The sequence below is a fragment of the Chrysemys picta genome, chromosome 15 (genome assembly GCF_011386835.1).
Source record: "Chrysemys picta bellii isolate R12L10 chromosome 15, ASM1138683v2, whole genome shotgun sequence".
NCBI classification, from domain to species: domain Eukaryota; kingdom Metazoa; phylum Chordata; order Testudines; family Emydidae; genus Chrysemys; species Chrysemys picta.
This window is the reverse complement of record NC_088805.1, coordinates 16,491,293-16,517,342: the sequence shown is the minus strand read 5'-3', so window position 1 is coordinate 16,517,342 and position 26,050 is coordinate 16,491,293. Positions and strand designations below refer to the sequence as shown.

The 26,050-nt window shown below is 42.3% G+C and overlaps 1 protein-coding gene across 5 annotated transcripts; it reads right to left on the bottom strand.

The window, feature by feature from the left end:
• Positions 1-1,149: 1,149 nt before the first annotated feature.
• Positions 1,150-24,725, bottom strand: TOP3B (DNA topoisomerase III beta). 5 transcript variants are annotated; one of them, XM_005281096.5, is made up of 18 exons: positions 24,482-24,725; positions 22,554-22,717; positions 21,570-21,701; positions 20,412-20,518; positions 16,079-16,153; positions 14,936-15,132; positions 14,307-14,463; positions 13,033-13,146; positions 11,144-11,234; positions 10,622-10,776; positions 10,256-10,361; positions 8,528-8,674; positions 7,589-7,762; positions 6,609-6,737; positions 5,964-6,113; positions 4,697-4,797; positions 4,238-4,439; positions 1,150-1,660 (listed from the first exon to the last, which is right to left on the bottom strand). In XM_005281096.5, the coding sequence occupies exons 2-18, from the start codon at positions 22,621-22,623 to the stop codon at positions 1,191-1,193; spliced, it is 2,577 nt and encodes an 858-aa protein (XP_005281153.1). In that variant the 5' UTR covers positions 22,624-22,717; positions 24,482-24,725; the 3' UTR covers positions 1,150-1,190. The 5 variants fall into 5 exon arrangements, 4 of the variants coding, with proteins under 4 accessions (XP_005281153.1, XP_005281152.1, XP_042697488.1 ...); XM_005281095.5 differs by having other exon boundaries at positions 22,881-24,488; XR_010592864.1 differs by lacking the exon at positions 4,697-4,797 and having other exon boundaries at positions 24,482-24,651.
• Between the last annotated feature and the right edge of the window lie 1,325 nt (positions 24,726-26,050).

Here is a 26,050-nt window from a genome sequence, read left to right as displayed (position 1 = left end):
CAGCAGCTTTATCTGGCTGCCTATGAGTTGCTCTGCAGTCCAGAATTGCTGGAGCCCAGAATACTCTTACCATTCCTCCCCGCATGCACACCATGTCTTCTTCTGGCTTGCCCCTATACCAGGGATCATGAGAGAGGACAGCACAGGGCTGCATATGCCCACCCTACACGCTTCTTCCCTATGGGAATGCTCCTTGGGGCCTGCTTCTCCCTTTTATGCTACAAGAGCAGCATAAAAAGGACCAGAACAGGGGGTCAGAATTTGGCCCCGAGAGGTATTAACAGGAGTGTCATATGTAAGACATGGCGGTAACTGTTTCACTTTACTCAGCACTGGTGAGGCCTCAGCAGGCATACGGTGTCCAGTTTTGGGCACCACACTTTAAGTACTGGAACAGGTTACCTAGGGAGGCTGTGGAATATCCATCTTTCAAGGTTTTTAAGAACGGGTTAGACAAACACCTGTCAGGGACGGTGTGTATTTAAACCTGCCTCAGCATGGGGGAAATGGATGAAATGACTCCAAGTCTCTTTCAACCCTACGTTTCTATGATTCTATAATATTCACTGTCATAATGTCATCTTCATACTCCTTACAAATCCGTGGGCAACATTTTCCTCATACAGTAAGTAATTACAGCTTTGAAGTGACCAGTGCTGCTTTCTTCCTATTGCAGGTCCTGAGTTGACAATTTAACAGCCCATCATCATTCCTCATTTTTGAAGACCCATCCTAAAAAGACACAAATGAGCCTCATTTTCAAAGCCTCATTTTAAGGTTACAACAATGGGACAATGATCTTAATCAGCTCTTATAGCTCTGACAAAAGCTACTAGAGAATGATACAAAGGGAGAGTTTACGTCTCTTTTTCTGCCACGTACAAGTCATTCTTATAGGTAAGTTTCCTGAATTTTCCTCTGTCCCCTCCATGCACTGTGCCCAGATAAATGAACTCCAGTTCAAATTTTAAAAGGATTCAGAAGCATGTAGTTGGTCAGAACTAGTCACCCAGGGGGATTTTTTAGTATTTGCATTTGTGTGAATAACAATTAAGTTTGTACAAAGATCCAAACTGTTTTACTTTTCTAAAAAAGACAAATTTTAAATGATCAGTGATATTTTTAAAATGCACTGAGAAGAAAACAAAATTTTATACAAGGTTTAATTTTTAATAGGTGTTGTGTGAGCATTATACAAAGTATGCAGCCAGAGCTGCCATTTTGTCCTTGGGTCTCTTTGGGTTCGGTCTCCTGCCCTTTCCTCTTCCTCGACCCTGCCTTTTCCCCTGTCCTCCACGATGCATAGGGTGCCTCGTGGCAGCGTGCTTAAGCTCCACCAGGTCCTGGAACACAGGGTCACAGAAGACACAGCCTGAATGCTGTGTCTCATCACCAGGGAGGGGAGACTTAGCTTTATTAAAATCCACATCCACAAGGGCCGCATCACATGACTCGCAGGTCTCTGGCGACACTCGCACTTTGTGGGCATTCTCAAAGAAGTGCACAATCACATTGCATTTGTTGCAGGCCATCTTCCACTTGGGACCTGACGTTGGGTCTAGTACCAGAACCCCGTTCTCGCATTCCACACACTGCCCGATTCCAAGCATGCTAAGCGAGTGCTGGCATGTTGGGTGGGTACACTCGTTACAGCCCATCCCTAGGGAAAAGAGTAAAACCACATCATCAGAAACTTCATGTTCTATTTTTGCATTTTGCAGGAAATGTGATGTAGGATTTAAACAGAGCTAAATGTACTCTATATACCCTGAGAGCCCTATGCACAATACAGTGGGTTAAGGATGAAGTCTCAGGCTTAACTCAGTCTTCTCAGCCCAGAAGTCTAGATGTGGAAACAAGGAGAATTCAGTGGTTCTGGAGTAACAGACCCCCCCCCCCAATGTTAAAATAAAAATCACCCAATGATATAAAATTGGGTCCAAGACTTAAGTAGGTAAGACCCCATTCCGATCAACCCATTACTATTCTGATGTTTACTGTGGAACTACTCCATGGAAGTCAACAGTGGAGCTTACAGGATCAGTGAATCATAGCTAAGGTAGAGCTGAAGTAGGACGGGTAAAACTCTTGCCCTGCACTGCCACTGTGATTGCTCTGAAGAGTTCTCAATGTCACTGTACAATGAAGAGTAATGGAGAAATTTATAATGAAAATACACTATGTCTCACTGAAAATAGATTTATTATGTCCACTTGTTGTCTCATATGGAGACTGTAAGCTGTTTGGAGCAGGGAACCACCTTTTATTGTGTGTGTATTGTATTACCATACCACGATGGAGCCCGAATCCACAACTGAGGCCTCTAAGGGTTACCTTAATATGAACAAGAATCATGATGATAAAAAAACTGGCATTTTAGCTAGAAGTTAGTCTCACATTTCCCAGGCTAAACGCACCTCTAACCCCCCCCCCGCCATCTCTCCTTGAGTGCACTCCTCTTTCAGGTATCAGGCTGTGAGCCACCACTTTGCCTGTGGTAAAAATCACACGATTCCAGCACTCTCAGACCTGTCCCTGGGTACCAACCATGATTGCCTCTGCAAGACTGACTTAGGTTCAGTACCTGCAGTTCCCTTTCCTCCAGGAGCTACAAGTAGTGGTATCTAGTGACCAGAGAGCCCTCTCAAAGAAAAGTATTGTTTATTTAGAACCAAAGCATTTCAGAGAAAAAGATCTTAAGACGCTGACCAAATCTACACACATTCCTGTCTTTCCCTTAAATTTACCATTCCCTTGAAGCCAGGGAAGGCCCCAGTTGTTTCAAACAATCCTGCAGAACTTGTCAGCCTGTGTTCTCCAGGGACAGCTCATTGACAACTCCTCCCTTCCTCTCTCTCAGGATCTTTTATCTAGAGCCATTCTGTTTCCTTCTTGCCTGCTTTTACAATAGCCTCCTATTAAGCTAGGCCAATACATTCCTATGGGACGACCCAATAACCCAATATAGCTACACAGTGATTATCTCACTGATCAGGTCACGCACAGAATTCATAAAATTATTATACAGCAGCTCCATGTCTGCCACAATGAGATCTATGAAACTTACTGCATATTAGTCTGCAAGTTATTCTCATCGGAATGCTCAATAAGGTGCATTGAATATATTGAGTGTTATGACGGATTCCCTGCATGTGCAGAGAGGCTGCTTTCTAATTTATTTTGATTTATAAAAGCAGCTGCAGTTGTCCATCCAGTGCTCAGAGTGCCCGCTTTATAAACTGAGAAATAATACATTACTGCAAACAACAGTAAAGGGGTTTTCATATTTTAAAAAAATCCCACTCCACATTACAGGTGTTTAGAAAAAGGCTCTATTTTTAACATAACTGGCCAAATCTGAGACTGATAAATATCATGATATTTTTCAAATTATTCATTTTGGGGAACTGTGGCAATTATTTTGCCAACACAGACAAACTTGGTGGAATTTATCGAAGTAAAATGGTCAAAAATAACTTTTTTAAAAATTAGAGTTGAGCTAATAATGAACACATTTAAAAAAGTTAGTGAATAAAAAGAATTTAAAAATTCGTTAATCCCCTATTTTCCCTGCCTTTAACTCATTGCTTTACCAGCTCTAGCAAGTATCTTTTCTCAGTCTAAAGGAAATTCACAGCAAGTATCAAGAAGATTAGTTCAGACGTTAAAATCAATCCCTGTAGACAGGGATCTAACAAGGAAATCCTGTTAGATTCTTAAGTGCAGGAACAGCCAGAAATGTGACTGAAAAAAATAGCACCTTCCTACTCAAGAGATCTGTTCCTGTGTATCTTTAAGTCATAGCCAATTACTTCGCTGACGAACAATTTTAAAGAATTCCTTTTAGCACAGAAGAGCCAATAAAGATGTGAAAGAACAAACTGGTTTCTACTATTCCTCATGCATCATTAACTGAACTAAAATCCAATTGCAGAACCTTTGTTAGTGACGATCAAGGGGCAGAGAGCAGGCCCCAGCTTGTTTTTAGAAACTTGGTTAGAAAAAGCACTTTTTCCAGCTCTAAACTCGGCATATTTGATATGGAACCTTTGGGAGGCAACAGATATAGACACTTGTGATTTGGTTTTGAAGTTATTTAACTGAACAGAACAGCATTTTAACGTTTGTACCACTGACTGGGAATCTACTAAAATGCATCACAAAAGACCAAACAAACAATTGCTTTTAAAATGGTTACAATGTGGTTGATCATTCTCTCTCTCAATGGAAGCTCTACCTTTCTTCATGTCCCTGAAGGGTGGATGGTTGTAACAGTATGGACACAGTGGGTAGCTCTTTCCTCTGGATCCGGAAGACCACAGCACCAGCTCAAAATCATCCAGGGGGCAACGCAGCTCTTTGTAGAGTTTGATGGTACCATTCTGGGGAAGGCTGTATGTTTCATCACAGTGAGAACAGTGCAGACGGCTTGGCTTGGCCTGGAAATAGAAGAAGAATCTCCAAATAAGCGACAGCTCTGATCCACTTTGTAAGGTTCAAAACCTCCAGTAACCCAACTGTTATTGCCACCTGATCTGCTCCATGGGGAAAACCCGCTTTGGGCCTTTGGAGAAGCTCTATTATGTTTTACAGAGAGGCATCTGAACCCAAATGTATTAAGGCAAAAGATATTTTTAACTATTGATCTTCAGCAAGTAACTTTTGAAGTACAAACTCAATCTCTAGGTTACCTTACCTGGATGTACTTCATAAAACGATGGCATTTGCCACAGCGAGAAAGAGGTTTGCCTGTGGCAGCTAATGGTGAAAAAGACACTTCCATCAATTCATCCATACCTGCAGAAAAGAAATTGCATAGGTGTTGGAACCCTGCTGCTACCTTTTCCCCCATGGTGAAAATCACCCTTTCTCTGCACAAAAAGTCTGAGAAAGGAGTCGGTTGGGCCAGAAGCAGATACAATATTTAGTGACAAACATGCTGTATCTGTACACTTTGTTTGCAAAACAAATATATGTATTAAAAAAGCTTTCTAAAAAGAGCTGTAATGAGCATGCATAAGACACAATATATTTCAGCCAGTTTTAGTGTTTTGCTTCTTAATATCTACCACCTTGCATCCAGGTGACAGATTTCAAGTGCGACTGTGTGTGCGCTGTTGTGATGGGGTGTATTCAGCCTTAGCAGCTCCCAGCTGGGGGCCCCGCTGTCCTACTACACCCCACCCCAAGAAGCAAGTTTGTCTACAGAGGCTTCTTCAAAGTGGCTATTTTGGAAACCACACAGACTTGGCCCTCCAAGGGCCTGAAGAGCTAGTAACAGCCAACCAGGACCCTGCTGGCCCAGATAAAAGGAGCTGTCTTCCCTTAGCACTTCAGTTCCTGGCTCAGAGTAAGATCACAGGGGCAAGGCAGGTTGCTCCTCTCTGGCCAAACAAATGTAAGGAATAGCCACAGTTCGTTTTCTGGATGCATTTTGCAAAGCTGGGTTTTCAGGGAGAAAGAGGACCTTAGAACCTCAACCCTGGGATAGAAGGTAAAGCTAAAGGGCCCAGGAAAGAAGCAGCAACTAACAGAATTGAGAAGTACACATGGCCATTTATAGGGTCCTTGGGTTGGAACCCAGAGCAGTGGGTAGCCCCAGGTTCCCAACCAGCCACAGGTAAAGTGGCATAAACCCCAAGAAAGGTCTGGAGCTTATTTGGGAGCCTAAATAAAGGGCTGAATTTAAAGGGCCCAGAGCTAGGGCTGAAGACCCTAGGCGAGGGCAGACAGACTGTTCGTTTATTGGACTCTAATACCTTGGAAGGGGTTCATTTGGACTTGGTGACACTGTATCCTGACACTCAAAGGCACTCCAGAATGAATGCCCTGTTAACAGCTGTTCATTCAAGTTCTCTGTGTACCTAGCCCCTTGAAAAATCTCCTAAAGAATTATGGATTCTCTCAACTCCTTACCAACAATTAGCCAGAGTTGGAGAACTTTAGATGTGAAGGAGCCTTACCTGCAATAGAATCAACAAAGTAGTGAAACTTCCTTTTGAAGATATCAAGGGTGTGCTCCAGAACCTGCTGATAGTTTGCTTTGCCTTGAGCTATCAAGTTGAGTTGCTTCTCTACTGCACTGCGGATTGTAGGAAGCACCAGCTCTGCATCTAACAAAGTCAGAGAGACAATGGGGAAGCAGCAATTAAACAAGAAGGGAGATTGGCAGACAACATGGGGGGATTTGTCAGACAAATCGCTCTCAAAATGAACAAAGAATGCAAACTGAAAAAAAGACAAATTTTTAGTTATAATGCTAGGGATTACAAGTACATCATTCTCAGACAAATGTGATTTGTAAGTTGGCAGTAGCCTTTTAAGGTCTACTACCTGGTTTCTTCTCTATGAACCCTCCTGTCCCTAGAGATGCAGTCATTGTGCTTTTCCTCTCTCCCAGGGGGTGAAGAAGAGAGACTTTCTCCAGACATCACTGCAGCTCAGCACGTGGTGGGGGGACAAATTGTGCACAGCCTAAATCATATGCTTCCACGACAAGAATGAGCTCTGCAGTCTGGGGTAGTGAATGATCCCTTAAAATCCCTCGGTGTCCAGGAACATAGTTAAATGAAAAGAAAACTACAGAAAATAAAACAGCAGCAACTGACCTATTTTGTAGTAACCATGAACCAGAACAATGCCAAGGTTTGTAGGTTTCAATCTGCGACCGCTCTCCACTGTGACGTAGTTCCGCTGGCAGATGTTGTTAATGTGAACTGGGATACTTGCATCAGTTCCTGTCACGCACAAACACAAATTACGACTTTACATGCAATTATTCTAGTCTCTCTTCCCCTTTCCTGGTTGTAAAGGAGACATTAACTCTCTCTCATGCCTTGGGCAAAGGCGAACATTCAGTTCTCCCCACTTTTCCACATCACTCTCCATTTCTCAGCTACTTCTTCCCTTCTGGTTTAATAATTCGTATGTTCTTTTCAAATCTGCAGGAATGACTTTTCCATTACAAGAATTCTGCAACATGTACTTTGCTTTTAACTCTTTTGCTGCTTCCAGGGAGACCACTATTATGGCAACAGCTTTCTCGTATTATATGTTGTCGGCCAATATATATATATGAATGAAACTCCACTAGAATAAGGGGGATAACTAGGCCTCTTCAGCAGGACTGGAAGTGTGCAGTTCACTGTACTTAGGAAACAGTTTAGGTAAAAAATAAATATTATAATACTGAAATGTACATAATACATTAAGATACCAGAGCCAACATGTACAAAGCATGCTGTAAAAGTCAGTCTTTGGATGGAGGGAGCACATATAATCTCCGGTTAATTGAGGAGTAACACTGATGGGGTTATACAAGGAATACGGTTTGGTGCTCCTTGGCCATAAGAGTAGTGGACACGAAATGAGATGAGGATAGGAGAGAAGGAGGAAGAAATGTGCAGGCAGATTCTTGAAGGCCACCTAAAAGATGCCAAGGACTTTGTGATTTGAGAGGAAACATAAGACATCATTGAACATATTTACAGGAACACTGAAAGGCCATTCCTGACAGAGAAACTTCAGAAGGGCAACTCCTTGCCCTCTGGGAGGAGTATTACATCATGTAAGGGAGACAAGTTCCTACCAATGCCATGTTTTTCCATCAGTGTGATGAGTTCTGCTTCAGTCAGGTAATCGGGAGGATTTGTTTGTTTCTCCAGCAGTTTTACTTCACTGACTGGGAAAACATCTCCCTTCTCACAGTTGGGGAGGCTCTCCTCTAACGGGATGCTTTGCCAGGGCATAATCTCGGTGAACCCTGTAAATGAAAATAAATGGAAACTGAACCATTCCACAACTTTCATTAGGCAAGATACTTTCTAATTCTAACTGGGGCTGTACTACACAAGTCAAGGCTGAGAAGCTGACTTAATGGCTGTTTGCACTGCCACTCAGAAGATCATGGATACCAGATTCCTGTTCCCTAAGACAAGGCTGGGAGCATTAAGGAAATAATGCATTGAATCTGTAGAAGGAGTTGCTTCCACCACCCAACATTAACCCCTCTGTGTTGATTCTGGAATGCTGGTGGCAGGCCCCAAAAGTCAGCCTTCCTTGGCCAGAAATAGAATGGTGTGAGATCGAACTTCAAAGGGGCAGGAGGGGTTTTTTAAAATACCAAGTGTGATTAGGCAAGATTAGCACAAAGCCTTAAATTATTTCCTTTTAGCACCAACAATGAGTTTGCCTTAGCAAATATAAATAAAAGACTGAAGAGCATACAATCTAAAACAGTTCGTGTCTCCTCCTGCGTGCAGGGGCAGCGCTTCTTAGCATGTTGTGGGCACAACTGGAACAGAACTCCTAAAATGGGTCACACTGGGAAATCCAAGTGTGGGAATGAGAGCAAGAGTTGGTTTATTTATTTATTTTAATATCTAAAAAAAAATAAAAATGCTTTAAATCTTCCCCACCCCCGGCTTCAAAACCCTCACTTTTAATTTAATTCCTCCTCAACTTTTTATTTGGGGCTAGAGAGAGAAGAAAGTCATAACTAAAACTGTTGTTCCCATGTTTTCCTTACCTGGTGAAATAACCATCTTTCCTACACAGGTAAAATGTTCAGGACCAATAATACAAGAAATGGTGGTTTGGAGATATTTGCAATCAGCGCAGAGAGTGGCAATGAAATGTCTAGTGATATATTCATATAATCGCCATCCATCACCACCTGAAGACACACAACACCTTGTTAACCACATAAAATCTACTCATGTTGCTCTATAGAATACTCGTTTAAAAAAAAAAAAAAGTTTTCTATAAACTTTTCAGGAAAAACTGGCACTTAAACAAATCTAAAAGTTCACCTATTTTCTCTTTTAATGTTTCTTTCTTGAAGTTCCTGTATACCCAAAACACATTAGAATTCTGCACAATAGCACCTTGAGTTTATTTAAGCTATAAGTCACCTTAGTTCTCATGAAAGTGAAAGATTAGTAGCACTGGAATGAACTAGGCATAGGTCAGGCAAGTGCTACGCAAGTTTCCTCACACATGTCTGCTACAGAACTCCTGCCAATACTCTCTTGAGCAAAGAATCCCAGTTGTGCTATATTGTGAGCGGATTTCGTTCTGTGCGCAACTGACAGGATTAGGCCAAGATCCTCACGTTTATTTTTATTTATGATCTAAAATCAGGATCTGAACTTGCATCTCTAGTGCTAGAATACTATTGCTGTATCCCACTGCAAAAACCCAACCCCAGTTTTAATCCTATTACTAAATTCTAGTGGCCACTCGCACAAGTGTTACAATAGATCACCTCTTGCTAGTTTTAATTTAGCACAAAGTCACAGCTTACATTTCATTGAGTTTCCAATGCTTCTGTAATAGTATTAATTAATTAATTATTATTATTAGCAGCAGCATTTATAGTATCACCTGCGGATTTCAAAGCACTTTACAAAGGTGGGTAAACATCATTATCTCCAATTTAAGGTAGGTCAACTGAGCTGCAGAAAGGTTAAATGGACTTGCCAAGATTTCACATAATGAGCTGCCGGCACAGCTGGGAATAAAAACACAGCTCTTGATTCCCATTCCCATGCCCAATATGTTCTACCTAGCTGTAGGCCTCCGGAAAAGAGTTATGCAATCACTCAATCCCCTAACACTCTTGCCTTTTCTGTTGAAGCTATGACTATTTTAGTGATCTAAATATGGAAAGTTGAAGGCATTCGTTAAAACTATAGATTAGTGCCAGCATCTCTTTTCCATAAAGATTTTAATTACGGTTTTTAAACAACAGTGTATGGATTATCCTTTTTTTTTGAACTATACAAACTCCCTTTGAGAGATCAGAGTACAGGAAGGCAAAAATTAATTTAAATAAAAAAGACAAGTTATAGAAAATGCAAAAAAAGTCAGTTACTTTACTAAATATTTCACTTACAATCCCATAGAAAATAAATTCAGACTTAAAAGCTGTCATTCCATTCTAAATCCACTCTGTCAAGCTTTGGTATTACAGCATACATTGATTGCCCACTGAACTTTAAGGTACTGTAATATACAGGCACAAGTATAGTATTTCATCTTTAGCTCTGAATTTCCTTGCCATTATGAGTTTAAGTCAATTTTCAATATTAATATAATGTAGTTTTCTGTACGTTAATCTACTGTTCCTTATACTTCTATTTCAGGATCAGTGACTCAGTTTTTCCTGAAAATACCAGATGGTGTTTCCAAACCGTCTCAGGTACCCAGCCCTCTTGCAAACTCCTGTTTTTTTTATAGTAAGAATTGTGTGTACCTAGTTCTGCTTCTGTTGCAGCTCTCATTGGAGTAATTGGAGGATGGTCCCCTGCATCATGACCTTTCCTTGGACGATTAACACCTTCTGACAGCAATGCCTTTACCTACACAAAATGAAAAGGAGAAAGCAGAAACAAGTTAACACATCAAGTCTCTCTACAGACTAATCTGCTTACAGATCAAATCCATAAGAACACAAACCACAGAAAATAGTTACAGATTTGTATATTGACTACTTAGGTCTACAGACCGTTAAGAGATGCTTGTGCTATTTGAGAGCATGGATTTCTTGATACTGTTTTTCCTAGAACACTGGCCAAGAAAGAACTTGTAAAGCATTTCAAATTTTGCTTCATATACTTACTGTTTCTGCCCAGTAAGGGTTATTAGTCTGCTGTCTCAAAGATTCTTTCAAGTCAAAGTTTTCTGGATAGTGGGTTGTTTCAGTTCGAGGGTAGCTAATATAACCCTGAGTATAAAGTCGTTCTGCTATTTGCATAGTATGTTGTGGACCCATTCCTGGAAGAAAAAAAAAATCATAGAGCTATGCAGAAGATTAATCTCTGCCATAGCAAACATTTTCCCATGACAGGTCTTAAATGCACTACTATGGTGTGTGTATTTTCTACAAAAGCATTTCATGACCAGAATCTGCTACTTTACCCAACACTTCACTGCTGACAAATTCTCTAAATTGTATCAATTCTGCTTTGCTAAAACAATGATCTTATATTACATTGTAGCTAGTAATCACTTGCCTGCAATGCTAACACAGTGTTCTAAATGTGCTTCATTTATTTCATGAGATGAGTCAGAACCCAACACATTTTCTCTTCAGAACAGTTTTAAAACTGAAACTGTTTATATCTCCACATTATCTACATACCCAAAGCAGCGCTGGCAACTCGTAACATTTCCACCGTGTTCAGCGCCAGTGGTCTCTGCTTTGCTTTCTCCTTCTTACTCACAGATTCTACCTTAAAAAACAGAACAGCATTTCCCCAGTAAGTTCTGATCATGTTTAATTCGCGATACTAGCATTAGTTTCATAATTCATCATCTAACAGCACCACACAGGCTTGTATTATCTATTTTGTTTTATTCTCTGGGCTAGTGTCCCCCAAGTCCTAAAATATTTCTTATTTCAAGGAAATTTGATTGAGGGAAGTTTTAGTAAAGGTTGAAAACCTAGCCCTAATATGTCTTTGTGCTAGAGGCCAGTTTAGCCCCAAGGTTAGAAGATGGAGAGAGAGGTAGCTTACTGATGGGAGAAGGGATAGCTCAGTGGTTTGAGCATTGGCCTGCTAAACCCAGGGTTGTGAGTTCAATCCTTGAGGAGGTAAAATCAGTACTTGGTCCTGCTAGCGAAGGCAGGGGGCTGGACTCAATGACCCTTCCGGGTCCCTTCCAGCTCTCTGAGATAGGCATCTCCATATATTATATTATTACATCTTTACCTCCCACCCCCTCAGCTGCATGTCACTTCAATCAGCTAATGATTCAGTCCTTAATCCACGTACAGTATCAGTTCTATCTATGATCCACATTTTTAAAGGCTTCATCCACATTCTTGGAAACTTGCTGGGTTTAAGCACATAAATCCAAACATACTGTCAAACAAGTACTGCATAGAATAGAACTGGCAGTTAATCGGCTATACAGACTGTACAATACTATGTATGTATGGCTTCTGTTTTAGGTTTTACCAATAAAAACCCACTATACCAAAAAACCCCAAAATCTCCAGATGTTTATCTGAAAAATACCAGAAATTATTACTTGTATCTAAGGGCTTATCTATGCAGTAATGTGGACTACTGGGGTGTGATTTCTTAAATGCATTACTTGGTCCGTGTAGGCTCTGCTGGTGCACACAAAAGGTTCCCATGTGCTTTTATGTAGTGCTGTCTGATGGGTCTATGCTGGTTATGTGATATGTATGTATCTCTTCATCCTTGCAACCGATACCTGTAATCCCTCATAACCCAAGCCTGACCCCAGATGTACAGTACCTTTCCTCTTAACTTGTGTATATTTAATTTTAAACATAAAATTTTAAATCTGTTAAAGCATACTAGGAAAGATTTACAAAGAGACTACTCTTTACAGTATGTACAAACAGAAAGCCTGGAAAACCCCTATTTTTGGACATCTGCATAAAATTTAAAAATTGCTAAAAACAAACCCCCCAGAACAGAAACCCTAACCATACACACAACCAAGTGTTTCACTACAGGAATATTGCCATATAAGTATAAATAAAAAAAAAAATCTATCCAGCAAGGACAAAGCAGTATTTCTCAGCAGGTTTAGTAATACAGACTTCTTGTCTAAAGGAAGCTGCCTTCCACCATGAGTGATGTCAACTCCCAAAGTCAATATTATTATTTGTATTATCAAGCGCCAAGGTGTCCCATCCATGGATGAGGACCCCCATGTGCTAGGTGCAATGGGAAAGGGGCTTCCACTAAGAAGACTACATGCCTGTACCACTAAAATGACATGAACCACAATCATAGCTCTTCTACCTTTCATTCTGCATGCACACTAAATGGAACTAAAACCAAGACAAAAACGGCATTTTACTGAATACCTTTTCTATTTCAGAATTAAAAGTTATATAATATATATATATATATATATATATTACACACACACACACACACACACACATATACACATATATACACACACACATATGGAAAAAATATATAAATTATTTAGTACTTAAGCCATATGATATATGGCTTTACTTGTACTTACTACTGTTCTTACCTTTGCTTCTCTTGCCATCTTTGTTATGTTTAGGAACATTTGAGCAATCTCCCGATCAAACACCCTCACTCTATCCCACTCCAAAGTGAGAGAACTTTCTTTTTCATGGTTCACCTACAGGGGGGTAGGGGGAAAAAAATCTAAGTTTTTTGTATTTAAGTACAGGCTGACACACTCAAGCATTATTAACTTCCAGGCACCGTCTAAAGCCTCCTTTTGCATGGACTTCTGAGAAAGATGTGGATTCTTAGGGCCAGGGTTGTAGATGGCCTAGCTGGAGTTTCAGGGTCTGGTTGATAAGTTTCATTGTACTTGCAGAGTAGTCAAATAACTGAAATGTTGAACAACCGATTTAAAAGTTCCTTAGTGAGTGTGGGTGTTTTAAATGACATGGAATAGGCAGCAGATAAATCAAAATAGTTTGTAAATATAGATAACTATTCCATTTGTAATTATCTTAGACAGAGAGGACTAATACAATTCAATTTTAAAATCCTGATTGTAAAAAATTATCAACCTGCACCATCCTGGTAAAGATGCTAATAAACTTAGGCTCTTGGAGAACAGAAATCAACATTTCATGTTATGCTTCTCCTGAATGTCATCATGCAGGACTGGTAAAGGAAACAAGAACTGATACACATTAGCTTTCATCTTTTCATTTAAGATAGAGCAGTCTATTAACTTTTTATCATCCTGCTACTACTTGTTTAAAGAAGTCAGTGTACACACAACTTTTTGGTTAGTTCTCAGAGCTTCAACACCAGCAAGGCTAGTGAAACTGGTGTGAGCTACCAAAGTATTCAGAGGACTCACCTGGCAATTAGCACACAGAGTGTTAAAACTTTGCTTCAAAACTCTCAGTCTCAGCACGGTGTTTTTGACAGGCTAATTAAATCATGTATTGACTATAACTAGAGGATCAGTGCAGGGACTTACTTATCTGAAGCAACCCATTTTGAGTAATCATTCTGGCTGAATCCAAGTTTAGACTGCTAGGATTCAAGAAGGCTGACAAACTGTGCATATAATCACTTTAATTTAAAGCTGACATCTTTGAATCTGTTCTATGAAGAGTGATCACATGCATATAAAATTAATAAAAATCCATCAGTTCTTTAGACTGTAAATTATAGGCAATCTGAATTCTAGACAGCTGTTACAAGTGCATAAGTTAATACATAGAGACAAAATAAAATTAATTTTACTGATAAAATGTGCACTAAATTTCACATATACAAAAACACACAACTATGAATGGCATAAAAAGTTACCTTGGCTTGCAGCACCCAATAAGTTTCAGGTTTGAAAGACTGGATTTTATCATGTCTTTCTACACAGAATCCAAGTGTCGGGGTCTGACATGGCCCAAAGGAGATGAGTGAACTGTCTAAATTGCCATATTTCCCCTGAAAATATTTAGTCTGAAACCTAAGAGAGAAAATATTGACAAAATTGTTTAAAATTTTTTGCATGTTAATAAATTCTATTCCCTTCAAAAGGGGAAATTTTCATAAACTCACATGGATACATATCAATGTAAGGACACACAGACCTCAGAATATTTTTTCAATAGTGACCAAAATCTTTAATAGTCAATGTAATAAATAAATAATCCTTCCACATAGGATCCTGCTACCTCTGGAAGAGACTGGGAAGAGGGACTGAGATAGAAGTCAGGGTATACAACATTTTTAGAGCCTGGTTCAAGAAGACTCTTTAGCTAGAGAACATATATATCAACTGCAATGGACAATCAGTGGCTCTTTCATAAAAACGGAATTAAATTTCACAAAAAAGTTAAAATTAAAAAGAAAATTAGGGTTACAGTTTTAATTAAAAAAATATTATATGTATAAACTAGGTAAACAACTATCAGTACAAGAACAATCCTCTCTGTTACCTTGTAAATGCGCAGCCAATTCTCAGATCCAGCTCCTGACGGGCGTCCACTGACAGAGCCTCATTACGATTGGGTTCTCCCAGGCAGTTCATAGCATTACAGATGTCTGTGTCAGTAATGGAACTGAACTTTGCTCTGTAAACTGTCTTTTCAGTGCCACGAGGTTTATTCATAACAGGAAGAACAGCATCAAGAACCTAAGGGAAATAGAAGCAGGTGTTAACAGTAATAGGAGGGCAAGGGTTTTCATGTCTGTGCATCTCTATAACAAAGATTACACAACATAATAGCCAATATATTACCCCTTTCTTCCCACCAATGAGATTTCATGCTTTTCCATTAATACGCTGGCAAGAGCAGTATTGCTCATATACACATTAGAAACACATTAAGGAATAAGCACATCATAAGCACCTATTTACTAGACACTGGCAGATGGTGAAAGTGAAGCACTATTTCTAGACAAGTGCAAAGAAGAAATTGCCAAGCAAAATCCCATGGGTGAGTTCACAGCATCACCCTACAAAAGTTTGCCAGCTTCAATCTGAATTAACCTTTTAAGGCCTCAGACAATTCAGTCATTATGACAGTGCTAAATAAAGCTGCAGATGAACACTATTTTATTAAAACCACTAAATAAAACATAGCAAAATCCACTAATGTAGTGTGTTAATCGCAGGTGTGGGATAGGTACAGAAGGTTGTACAAAGTGATACATTATATCCTTTTGTGGAAAAATTGTTAATTTTAATTCTATACCTATTGTGTACCAAATCCAAATCCCTCGTGTACTTTAAGGTGGCCTCTACAAGCTAAAATTTCTACCTTCCCAATTAACAGAGCACTGTGGTGGCCAAGTTTTTACAAAGACAGTAAAACAACTATTCCAGCTGTGAGATGTAGAAGGACCTTAGCCACAGACAAACAAAAGCTACAAGATTGATTTATGATTTTTAACTAGTGCCCGTGACGTTGAAAATCCATGAGTTATTCACCAAGTTATTCCATGCCTTAAAAATCTACTAGTCTAATTTGTGTAGCCTTTAGTACATATCCACAAACTAGCAAAATGCCTGGTAACACAATGTGTAGGAAACCTACATGTGTTATGGTTTTATAATAAAATAGTAATGAAAATCTTACCTCAAAACAGATGTTTTCCCCCTCCTTATCACAATCCAACCATAAAACAATGTAGTCACAGCCTCTTCCTTCCACCTATAAAAGAAATTAAAGTTTTCCAACAATTGAAAAGCAACTTCCTTCTGTTCCTAACTCTTTCAATGTTAGTATATTTATCTTCTACACTTGTGAACTCAAATTCCAAACTGGTGATGAAACAGAGACTTTATTTGGGGGAAGGGCCACAGTAGAAGGGAAGAGGAGTATAGTGACTAAAGCATGGGACTAGTAGCCAAGACACCTGGGATCATATTCTCCACCTTCCTTCCTCCCTCCACTTTTTCAAAAAAATCCACCTGAAAAAACCCAACTTGTTCTGTGAATCAATATAGTTATAATGAACACACACTGGTGTATGATTGTACTGTACCTACTCATGCCTTTAAACTAGAAAAATCTCAGAGCAAAAACCTACTATTTATTTGGGATCTCTTAATGACTATACACCTCAACAGCTTCCTTGCATCTGGATTCTATTCCTGGCTCTGCCACAGACAGTGTGTATAACCTTGGGCTAGTCCTTTAACCTTTGTGTCTTAATTTCCACAGCTTTAAAACTGGGATACTATTATCTCATCTCACAAGGAAGTCATAAAGCTTAATTCATTATTTGAAAACGCACTCAATCCTCAGAAGGACAGAAGTGCAAATTGTTATGATTTCCAAAAAGTATTATTTTGTAAAAGCAACCACCCCCACACTGCACATCCAGCAATACAGCTGCCTTCTGGAGACTGCATTTGTGGGGAGTGGTAAATAAAGGACATAACTAGTTTTAATGAACAGCTTACTTTCCAGGGCTTATGCATGCTACAAATGAAGTGAATTGTGAAATGATGAATTGTGTGCCTGTTGTGCCTATTGTACAAAGTGACACATCAAGGGTCAAATTCTGAAAGCAAAGGCAAAATTGAATTCAATGGGGCAAGGATTTAGCACTAACCAAACAGCCGCTTATAACAATAAAAGAGAGAAGGCCTGGTGGATTAACAAAGAGCTGTAGCGAGGAAGACTGAGGCTATGGCTACACTACAGCTTACGTCAGTGTAAATTATGTAGCTTAAGGGCATGAATAAGTCACCCCTCTTAGCGACCTAAGTTGCACCAATCTAAGCACCAGTGTGGACAGTGCTGTCAGTGGGAGAGCTTCTTCTGCCAAAAAAGCTACCTCCGCTTGCAGGGGCTGGAGTAATTAAGTCCACTGGAGAGCTTTCTCCCATCGGCTTAGAGCGTCTGCACTAGCAGTGCTACAGTGATGCAGCTGCACTGTTGTAAGCCCTGTAGTGTAGCCATATCCCCAGATTTAGGAGCACACTTATCTAGCTCTTTCCAGATGGTATTCTAGCACACTGAAAGGCACGACTCCCAAGATACGGGCTGCGGTGAAAATGGTGTGACAGTCAGGGTCCAGACACCAAGGGTTCCAAAGAGGATGGAGCTAGGCTGTTCTCAGTGGTGTCAGATGACAGAACAAGGAGCAATAGTCTCAAGTTGCAGTGGGGGAGGTTTAGGTTGCATATTAGGAAAATCTTTTTCACTAGGAGGGTGGTGAAGCACTGGAATGGGTTACCTAGGGAGGTGGTGGAATCTCCTTCCTTAGAGGTTTTTAAGGTCAGGCTTGACAAAGCCCTGGCTGGGATGATTTAGTTGGGGATTGGTCCTGCTTTGAGCAGGGGGTTGGACTAGATGACCCCGAGGTCCCTTCCAACCCTGATATTCTATGATTCTATGAATCCCAAAGAATAAGCAAGTGAATCAACTGGTTATATACAATGTTATGGTGTATAAAAATATGTCAAATAAGGTCTTATGAAAGCTTGTAATGTCCTAGACTTGATGGTCACTAGGAGATATATGTATTCATTCATAACTATAACCTGTATACATATATATGTGAAGAAAGTTGTAATTGTAACTATACTGCATTACCGCACCATCTCCTAGCAGTGTGGTGAGGCAATCAGACAGAGAGGAAACCTCCCAGGGCAGACTCCAAGCACCTAGCACTGTCCAGTCAGGAAGAGACAACAATGGACAATTAAAGTCAATGGGAAAATCCTGAAACAACTTGAAACTGAAAAGAACCCCCCAGTTTGAGACACACACACCCCTTCCCTTCCCATGAATTACCACAGTCTGAGAAAAAGGAAAAAAAGACTACAAAGGATTTGAAGTGAAGGTTATCCAGAAACCGAGGGGCAGCATCTAAGTGAGGTGCTATCTATGAAGCAATGGATCCCCTCTAGGACAGAGGGCATGCTGGGAAACTGTTCAGAGGAAACAGGTAATTTGTATTAGGAAAAGGGTATTTAACTAATATTGTACAGAAGTGTAAAGCCTGAGATTGTTTATTTTCTGTGTAACTTGTATGCGTTTGCTTTTCCTTATTATTTTATCTTTGAATCTATGATTTTTCTATTAAATAAGTTTTTTTGTTTATTTCTACCTCAAGCAGATCTCTGTTGTGCAAATTGTGTGGAGGGTATGTGCCAAAGTGAACTGAGAATTGGGGGCAGATTTCACACCTTCTGGGTGATAAACCAGCACGGAAAAGTCCAAGTGTCAGGTAGTTAAGAACTCGAGAAGACAGATTTGGGGGGGACTCAGGATCAGAAGGGATTGTTGAGGTCACTCTGCACAAAGTAACTAGCCTGGGGGAAGCCAGGGTGGGATTATGCTTGCAGGCTGGCTACTGGTGTCAGAGTGCTGAATCATAACAGCATAGCATTAAGACATCCGAATTTACAAGACAGGGGGTGAAAGAGAACATTACTGGTCTGGGTGATCTCCAAAATGTTACAGATGGCTACAATTCAAGAAGTAACATATTTCAGACTTTGAGAAATCACCCCCCCTTTGGGGGCAGAGTTGGAGGACATGTTACAGTGTTGTGGAGGACATGGTACCCTTCCAAAATCATCCGAAAGGAGAAGGAAATGGTTGGGGTTAGACAGATTCAGTTTCCACTATTAAAATGAAGCATTGTAGAACCTCACTAGTTTACACGAATCGCCAGAAGACAAAGATATGGGATTTTGTTACCTCAGGTGGCTCCCGATCAGCAGCGTAGTGGGGGTGCTAAGACAGGCTTCCTAACTGTCCTGGCACTGCGGACCTTGCTATGCCCTGGAAGGTTCCTGGCTAATGGAAGTGCAGAGCCGGTGCTCTGGGCGGGGGTAGTGCACAGAGCCCTGTGGCTCTCCACCCGCCTAGGAGCCAGACCTGCTGCTGGCTGCTTCCAGGGTACAGCGTGGTGTCAGAACAGGTAGGGACTAGCCTGCCTTAGCCGGGCAGCACCACCGACGGGACTTTTAACAGCCTGGTCAGCAGTGCTGACCAGAGCCACCGTGACCCAATGCCTTACATTCCACGACCCAGTACTGGGTCGTGACCCGCAGTTTGAAAACCACTGATCTAGTCTGACCTCCTGTATAACACAGGCCATACAACTTCCTAAAACTATTCCTTATAGTATATCTTTTATAAAAACTTCCAATCTTGATTTAAAAATTGTCGCAATAGAGAATCCATTATGACCTTTGGTAAATTGTTCCTATGGTTAATTACCCTCACTGTTAAAAATGTACACCTTATCTCTAGTCTGAATTTATCTAGGTTCAACTTCCAGCCAATGGATCATGTTATACCTTTATCTGCTAGACTGAAGAGCCCATTATTAAATATTTGTTCCCTATGTAGGTACTTATAGGCCGTAAGGGGTGACAATTTTAACGTTCTCTTACATTCAGGGAGCTCAATCTATTTAGTTTATCAATCACTATACGGCATGTTTTCTAATCCCTTAATCATGCTCGTGGCTCTCCTCTGAACCCTCTCCCATTTATCAACATCCTTCTTGAACTGTGGACACCACAACTGGATACAGTATTCCCACAGCAATTGCGCTAGTGCTAAATAAAGAAGCCAGATAACAAGGTAATCTCAAGCAGGAGTAGAGAGGTTATGTATCCAAGGACTGCATTAGCCCTTGAGGCCACAGCATCACATGGGAGCTCGTGTTGAGCTGATTATATACGGCGATCCCCAAATCTTTTTCAGATTCACTGTTTCCCAGGATAGAATCCTCACATTGTGGATATGAAGCCTCTGTTCTTTGTTCCTAGATGCACACATTTAGTCATGCTTGTAGTTAGAGAGAACACTAACCATTTAATTTCTCCCCTCCCAAAAAACACCAGCTTTAAATAAATATATGGAGATATATCTATCTCATAGAACTAGAAAGGACCCCGAAAGGCCAAGTCCAGCCCCCTGCCTACATCGCAAAGAGTACCTGTAAAAATTTCACCATAGTCAATTTGGGGTTAGCTTCTTTCTTTTCTGTAGGGGCTTTGCTAAAAAGTTCTGCTGGATCCACTTTGTCCCAATTGTTATATTTTCCTGAAATGGGAAAGAGTATTAACTGGAGTTCTAAATACCTTAAATGAAACATTTATTGTACAAACACATGGCTTTCAAAGCTTATCATAGCATGCTGTCTTCAGAAATAGCATTCGTTAGGGAAGGTCAGTCCTTCATACGCCTCCACCAGGTACCATAATGACCTCTAACTTGGATTTATATTAAGGTCGGTCATATTTTAAAGGGACATCAATTAAAAACACATTTCTAAAGGAAATTTGTTTTGTAACACATTGCTATAATTGAAAGATTAAAGAGGAGAAAAAAAAGCTATTTTTCTCTATTTCGGCAATTTATTCACTTTGAGCATTTAACAGTCCTTTATACATAGTCAATTTCATTGTTTCTCCTATACAGTCAGTTGGGTCCCATTAGCTTGTTTCTTTTATCTTCCATATCTCAAAGTCATTGTTGATTGTAATTTCTAGCACTAACAAGTGCCGTACCTCTTCAAAGCACTGTGCAAACTATTAAATCCTCCTAACATCTGTGAGGTAGTTAAGTATCATCTTCATTTTACAGATTGAAAAACAGTTCTCAAATGACAACTTCAATGTCACAGAGTGAATCAGTGACAGAGATAACATTAGAAACCAAGGAGTTCCTAGTTTCCAGTCATGTACTTAAGCCACTACACAATGCCTTGAATATTCCATCACATTTTAGACAGTGCCCTTTTAATAATATTTTGCATTTATAAAGTACCTTCCATTCAAGCATCTCAGTGTGTTTTACAAACTTGAGCAAATTTAGCCTCATTTCCCCATAATGGAGGCAGAGAAGGTAAGTGACTTGCCCTAGATCACACAGAGTCTGTTACAGTGTCAGGCATGAAACCTAGAGCTTCCGACTTTAGTCCATGTCTTAACCTGAAGGCTATCCTTCCTTTCACCCTCCTTTCTCTTATCCAATTTTCACTGCAGCGCTGACTCTGATTTTACCGTCAAGAGTTAACTTTGCACCAGTGTTGTTGTTTTTTAAATAGTTGCACAAACTGCGCAAATTCAAACAGATAACAGATAGACAATACCTATGAAATCCAGAGTCATCACATGACCACACACAGATGTCATTTTGAAGTGGACACACTGTCCTACGAATGATCCAGTGTACTCATGCACAGAGCATGCTCCGTTCAGCCCTTTATGAGAGGACATGTTTCCTATTACAATAAAAATAATAATTATTAACAGGCGCTAAAATACTGAAAGTAATCTTATTTCTTGCATCATGAAATTCGCTCTTCCCTCTGTTTCTCAACTCAGATTTCCCTGAAATTCTTTTCCACACTCTAAACAAGTTTCTCTCCTGCCAACTCCCACTTTTGGGCCTTTATTAACATATCACTTTATATTTGGAACACCCATCTATTTAAAATATCCCAAACTTCCTTCCTCTCCTCTTTCAAAAATTCCTTCTGAAAGCTCAACTTGTCCTGTGGATCAATACAAGTATAATGAACACATTCTGCTCTATATATGATCTGTACTTTTACCAGCTCATGCCTTTAAGCCAGAAAAACCTCAGAGCAAGGGATCTGCTATTTATTCGGCATCTCTCAACAACAGTACACCTCAATGTACAGTAAAAATACTATATTAAATAACAAAAGCAGACTCCTGTCACAGAAGCTGCTACATTATTTTTCAATTTTATGGTTGTCTGAGGGGACGGGAAAATGGAATGATGTAGGAGAGCTCTAGAACAATCTTTTAAATTCTGAGTGCCATGCAGCTTCCCCATGATCAGCTGTCTGCAGCTGGCAGCCCAGATTAACACTGGGAGGTGACAGCTGCCCAACAGCATCCAAGTTAGCTGTCCAGGGTTTTTTTTAGCTCCCAACTTCCCTGAAGTCCAGTAGCCTTTGTAACATGCAATCAGTAAACTGCTTCACTTCCAAGCAAAGCCCTATGCTTACATGTTCTAATGGATTTAGTCCCTACAATACAAATATACTGTTTGTCAGAAAGAGAAACAAAAAAGACTGAAGCGATTAGCAAATTTTCCATCTTACCTCTTGAGAGGATCTTGGCTATAGACTGAGCCAGAGAAGGCTTCTCTGCAACCATAAACACTGTCTTCATTTTCAGTTGAGGAGTTCAAAGGGCTTCACGCCTTAATCGTGGAATTTTAGCTTAGCATAAACTACAGTTTGTTCTCCCTGTGTTACCCCTCGACCTAAAAAGAAAAAAAAAAAAACAGCTCGAAATTAAGTGAAATCATTTGTGGAAAAAATGGTATACAAAAGTGTGCAACAATACACATTTTCCTGTTCCTATTCTTTTTCAAATAGCTATTCCTTTCCCCTAGCACTTCTTTAGCTACTCCTGTGGTTACTTACCAGTGGTGTCAGCATTTCTATTAACATGCAGAGGTTTATAGCTTGACTAAGAATTCACTCCAGGATGAAAGCTGCCATAGTTTTCCAACCAGGAACTCCTTTGGGGGCCACAGACACTTTTAAATGACTGGAGAAAATAGAAATTTCCACTTTCGGAAGCCTAGTTTAAAATCCCATGACTTTTTTTTTTCCACTCATCAAACACAACTTTCCAGGATGGATGGTCCATAATGGGAACTAGCATTCTTAAACACTGTTTGTCCAAGTCCAAAACAAAGGAAGTAGTTCTCTCATTCCCCATCCTCCTTTCCCAGGTTATCTAAACCAGTGGTTCTCAACCAGGGGTTCGAGGCCCCTTGGGGAGGCCTCAAACAGGTTTCAGGGGACCCACCAAGCAGGGCCAGTGTTAGATTCATTGGGGCCCAGGGCAGAAAGCTGAAGCCCCGCTGCATGGGGCTGAAGCCCAGGGCACTGAGCCCTGCCACCAAGGGCAGAAGCCACAGCCTGAGCAACTTAGGGCTAGTCTACACTGGCAACGCTAAAGCGCTACTTTAACGTGCCTTGTGTAGTTGTGGCGCTTTCTAAAAAAAACATCTCTACAAGAGGTGTAGCTACTAGCACTGGTGCACTGTCTACACTGGTGCTTTACAGCGCTGAAACTTGCTGCACTCAGGGGGGGTGTTTTTTCACATCCCTGAGGCAAAAAGTTGCAGCACTCTAAATTGCCAGTGTAGACAAGCCCTTAGCTTCGGGGGGAGGGGGGAGAGGGAGGCCCTGTGGCATCGGGCCACAGCCAACTGCACTGCTTGCTACGCCCTAACACCGGCCCTGGCTTTTCTAAGCAGAAAACCAGCTGTTGTGGCACAGGTGGGCTGTGAGTTTTTATAGCATGGGGGGGGGGGGGGCGCCTCAGAAAGAAAAAGGTTGAGACCCCCTGATCTAAACCACAGTCCGATTCTGTTAGTCTCAAAGGTGCCACAGGACCCTCTGTTGCTTTTTACAGATTCAGACTAACACGGCTACCCCTCTGATACTAGTCCGATTCCCCTGGCTCTGGGTTGCTCTAGTCTGAAACTCCTGAGCGACGCCAGGTGTTTCACGACGCAAATTCCACAGGAAACTGATTTCACTTAGTTGTAAAGCGACTGTAACGCTCGCAGTCCCCGGAGGGCAGCGGAGGCGGCTTTCACACCGCTGTGGTGACACCAGCGCTCAGAGCCGCTATCACCGGGGGCCTGTGGGCGCCAAGGGCCCGATCTCGCAGACGGGATGCCGCACAGGGAGCGCTGTGCCCGGCCCGATCTCACCGCAGAAGCGGGGCCCTGTCACAGCGCAGCTGCCCGCCCCCGGGGATCAGGCTCCCTGCACCGGGGTGAGGGCAGCCCCCAACCCGGGCTACAGGCTGCCGGTCCCACTCCCTCCCTGCTCAGCCCAACAGCGCCCGGCCGCTTCCGCGGAGACACCCCGACAAGGCGAAATGTTCCTGGGGCCCGTCCCGGCCCCTGCTGCGCCGCTCGACTGGCCGAGTCCCGCTGGGGCGGTACCGGGGTCTCCCCACCAGCCCCTGACCCAGAAGGCGCCCCCCGTAGCGGCACGCTCACCGGCCCCAGAGCCTCCGTACGCCGCCATTGACACCGAACCACTGCCGGGTCACACCGCGCCGGAAGCTGCAGGGGACTGACCCCCCCGTTCCGAGAGAGAGAGAGCGCGCGCCTCGCCGCCCTGCCCTCAGGGAGATGTTTTCCCCCCATTGGTCCCCCCCCCCGTCCTCAGGGAGAGGCTATCCCCCGTTGGCCCCGCCCCCTGGCCTCAGGGAGATGCTCTCCCCCCATTGGCTCCGCCCCCTGGCCTCAGGGAGATGCTCTCCCCCCCATTGGCTCCGCCCCCCCCGTCCTCAGGGAGATGCTCTCCCCCCATTGGCTCCGCCCCCTAGCCTCAGGGAGCTGTTCTCCCCTCACTAATTCCCCCCACTGGCCCCGCCCCCTGTCCTCAGGGAGATGCTTTCCCTCATTGGCCCCTCCTTCTCCCCCAGGGACAGCCTCTCCTGCCCCTCTCATGGAGATGCACCTCCGCCTCCCCACTGAAAGCATCTAGTGAAGTGGGCTGTAGCCAGGGCCGGCTCCAGGCACCAGCTTAACAAGCAGGTGCTTGGGGCGGCCAAGGGAGAGGGGCAGCACCTGTGGCAATTCGGGGGCGGCAGGTCCCTCACTCCCTCTAGGAGTGAAGGACCTGCCGCTGAACTGCCGCCGCCAATCACGGCTTTTTTTTTTTCCCAATTGCCGCCGCCGATCGCGATCACAGCTTTTTTAATTTTTATTTATTTATTTATTTATTTATTGCTTGGGGCGGCAGAAATGCTGGAGCCAGCCCTGGCTGTACCCCACGAAAGCTTATGCGCAAATAAATTTGTTAGTCTCTAAGGTGCCACAAGTACTCCTGTTCTTTTTGCGGATACAGACTAAAACGGCTGCTACTCTGAAACCCCTTCCCTGTGCCTCCAATGCTCCTCTCTGCCCCAGGGGCTCTCCCATGCTGGCAGGCTGTTTCTGCCTGTTTTTTTCAGGGCTGTAACAGGGCTTTAGCCACCCACTCCCTCAGGAGCTCATTGGCTGGGAGCAAATCTGCTCATGCTGGCTCAGCTCCACTGGCGTGAACCACACTGGTACCCCAGTGCTACTGTGGTGCCTCAAGCAGCTGCTATTTGAATAGGGTTGCAGACTTTGTAATATTTAAAAGCCCAACACTCCGGCTGGACTGCCAGAACCATCCCTGCCCTGCCTCTTCCCCCGAGGCCCCACTCCTGTCCTGCCCCCCCCCATTCGCTCCTCTTTCCTTCTCCCTCCGTTGCTCACTGCTTTTCCCTTCTCACACCCTCCCTGCGTGGGTCAGGAGGGACTCATCTGCAGAGACGGAGGTGGCCATGGCTGAGTAGGGGCTGGCATGGGTGAGGACTCAGCCCCTCCCCTGCCCGCACTAACTGGACTTTGGGCATCTGGTCAGTAGATCTGACCGGACACTGTCAGGTCCCCTTTTTGACCCGACTTTCTGGTCGAAAACTGGACACCTGGCCACCCTACATTCAAAGAACCATGGGTCCAACTCTCACTGGCAGTGCACAGTATTGCCACTCTAAGCATTGAAAAATTACAAGATAGACACCCAAACTAATA

Coding starts and splice junctions, on each gene's coding strand:
- TOP3B (XM_005281096.5), bottom strand. CDS start 22,623: ATGAAGACAGTGTTTATGGTTGCAGAGAAGCCTTCTCTGGCTCAGTCT. Junction 20,519..21,569: donor GATGACTCTGGATTTCATAG/GTATTGTCTATC, acceptor TTCCCATTTCAG/GAAAATATAACAATTGGGAC. Junction 6,114..6,608: donor TCATGGTTACTACAAAATAG/GTCAGTTGCTGC, acceptor TGACTTTGTTAG/ATGCAGAGCTGGTGCTTCCT.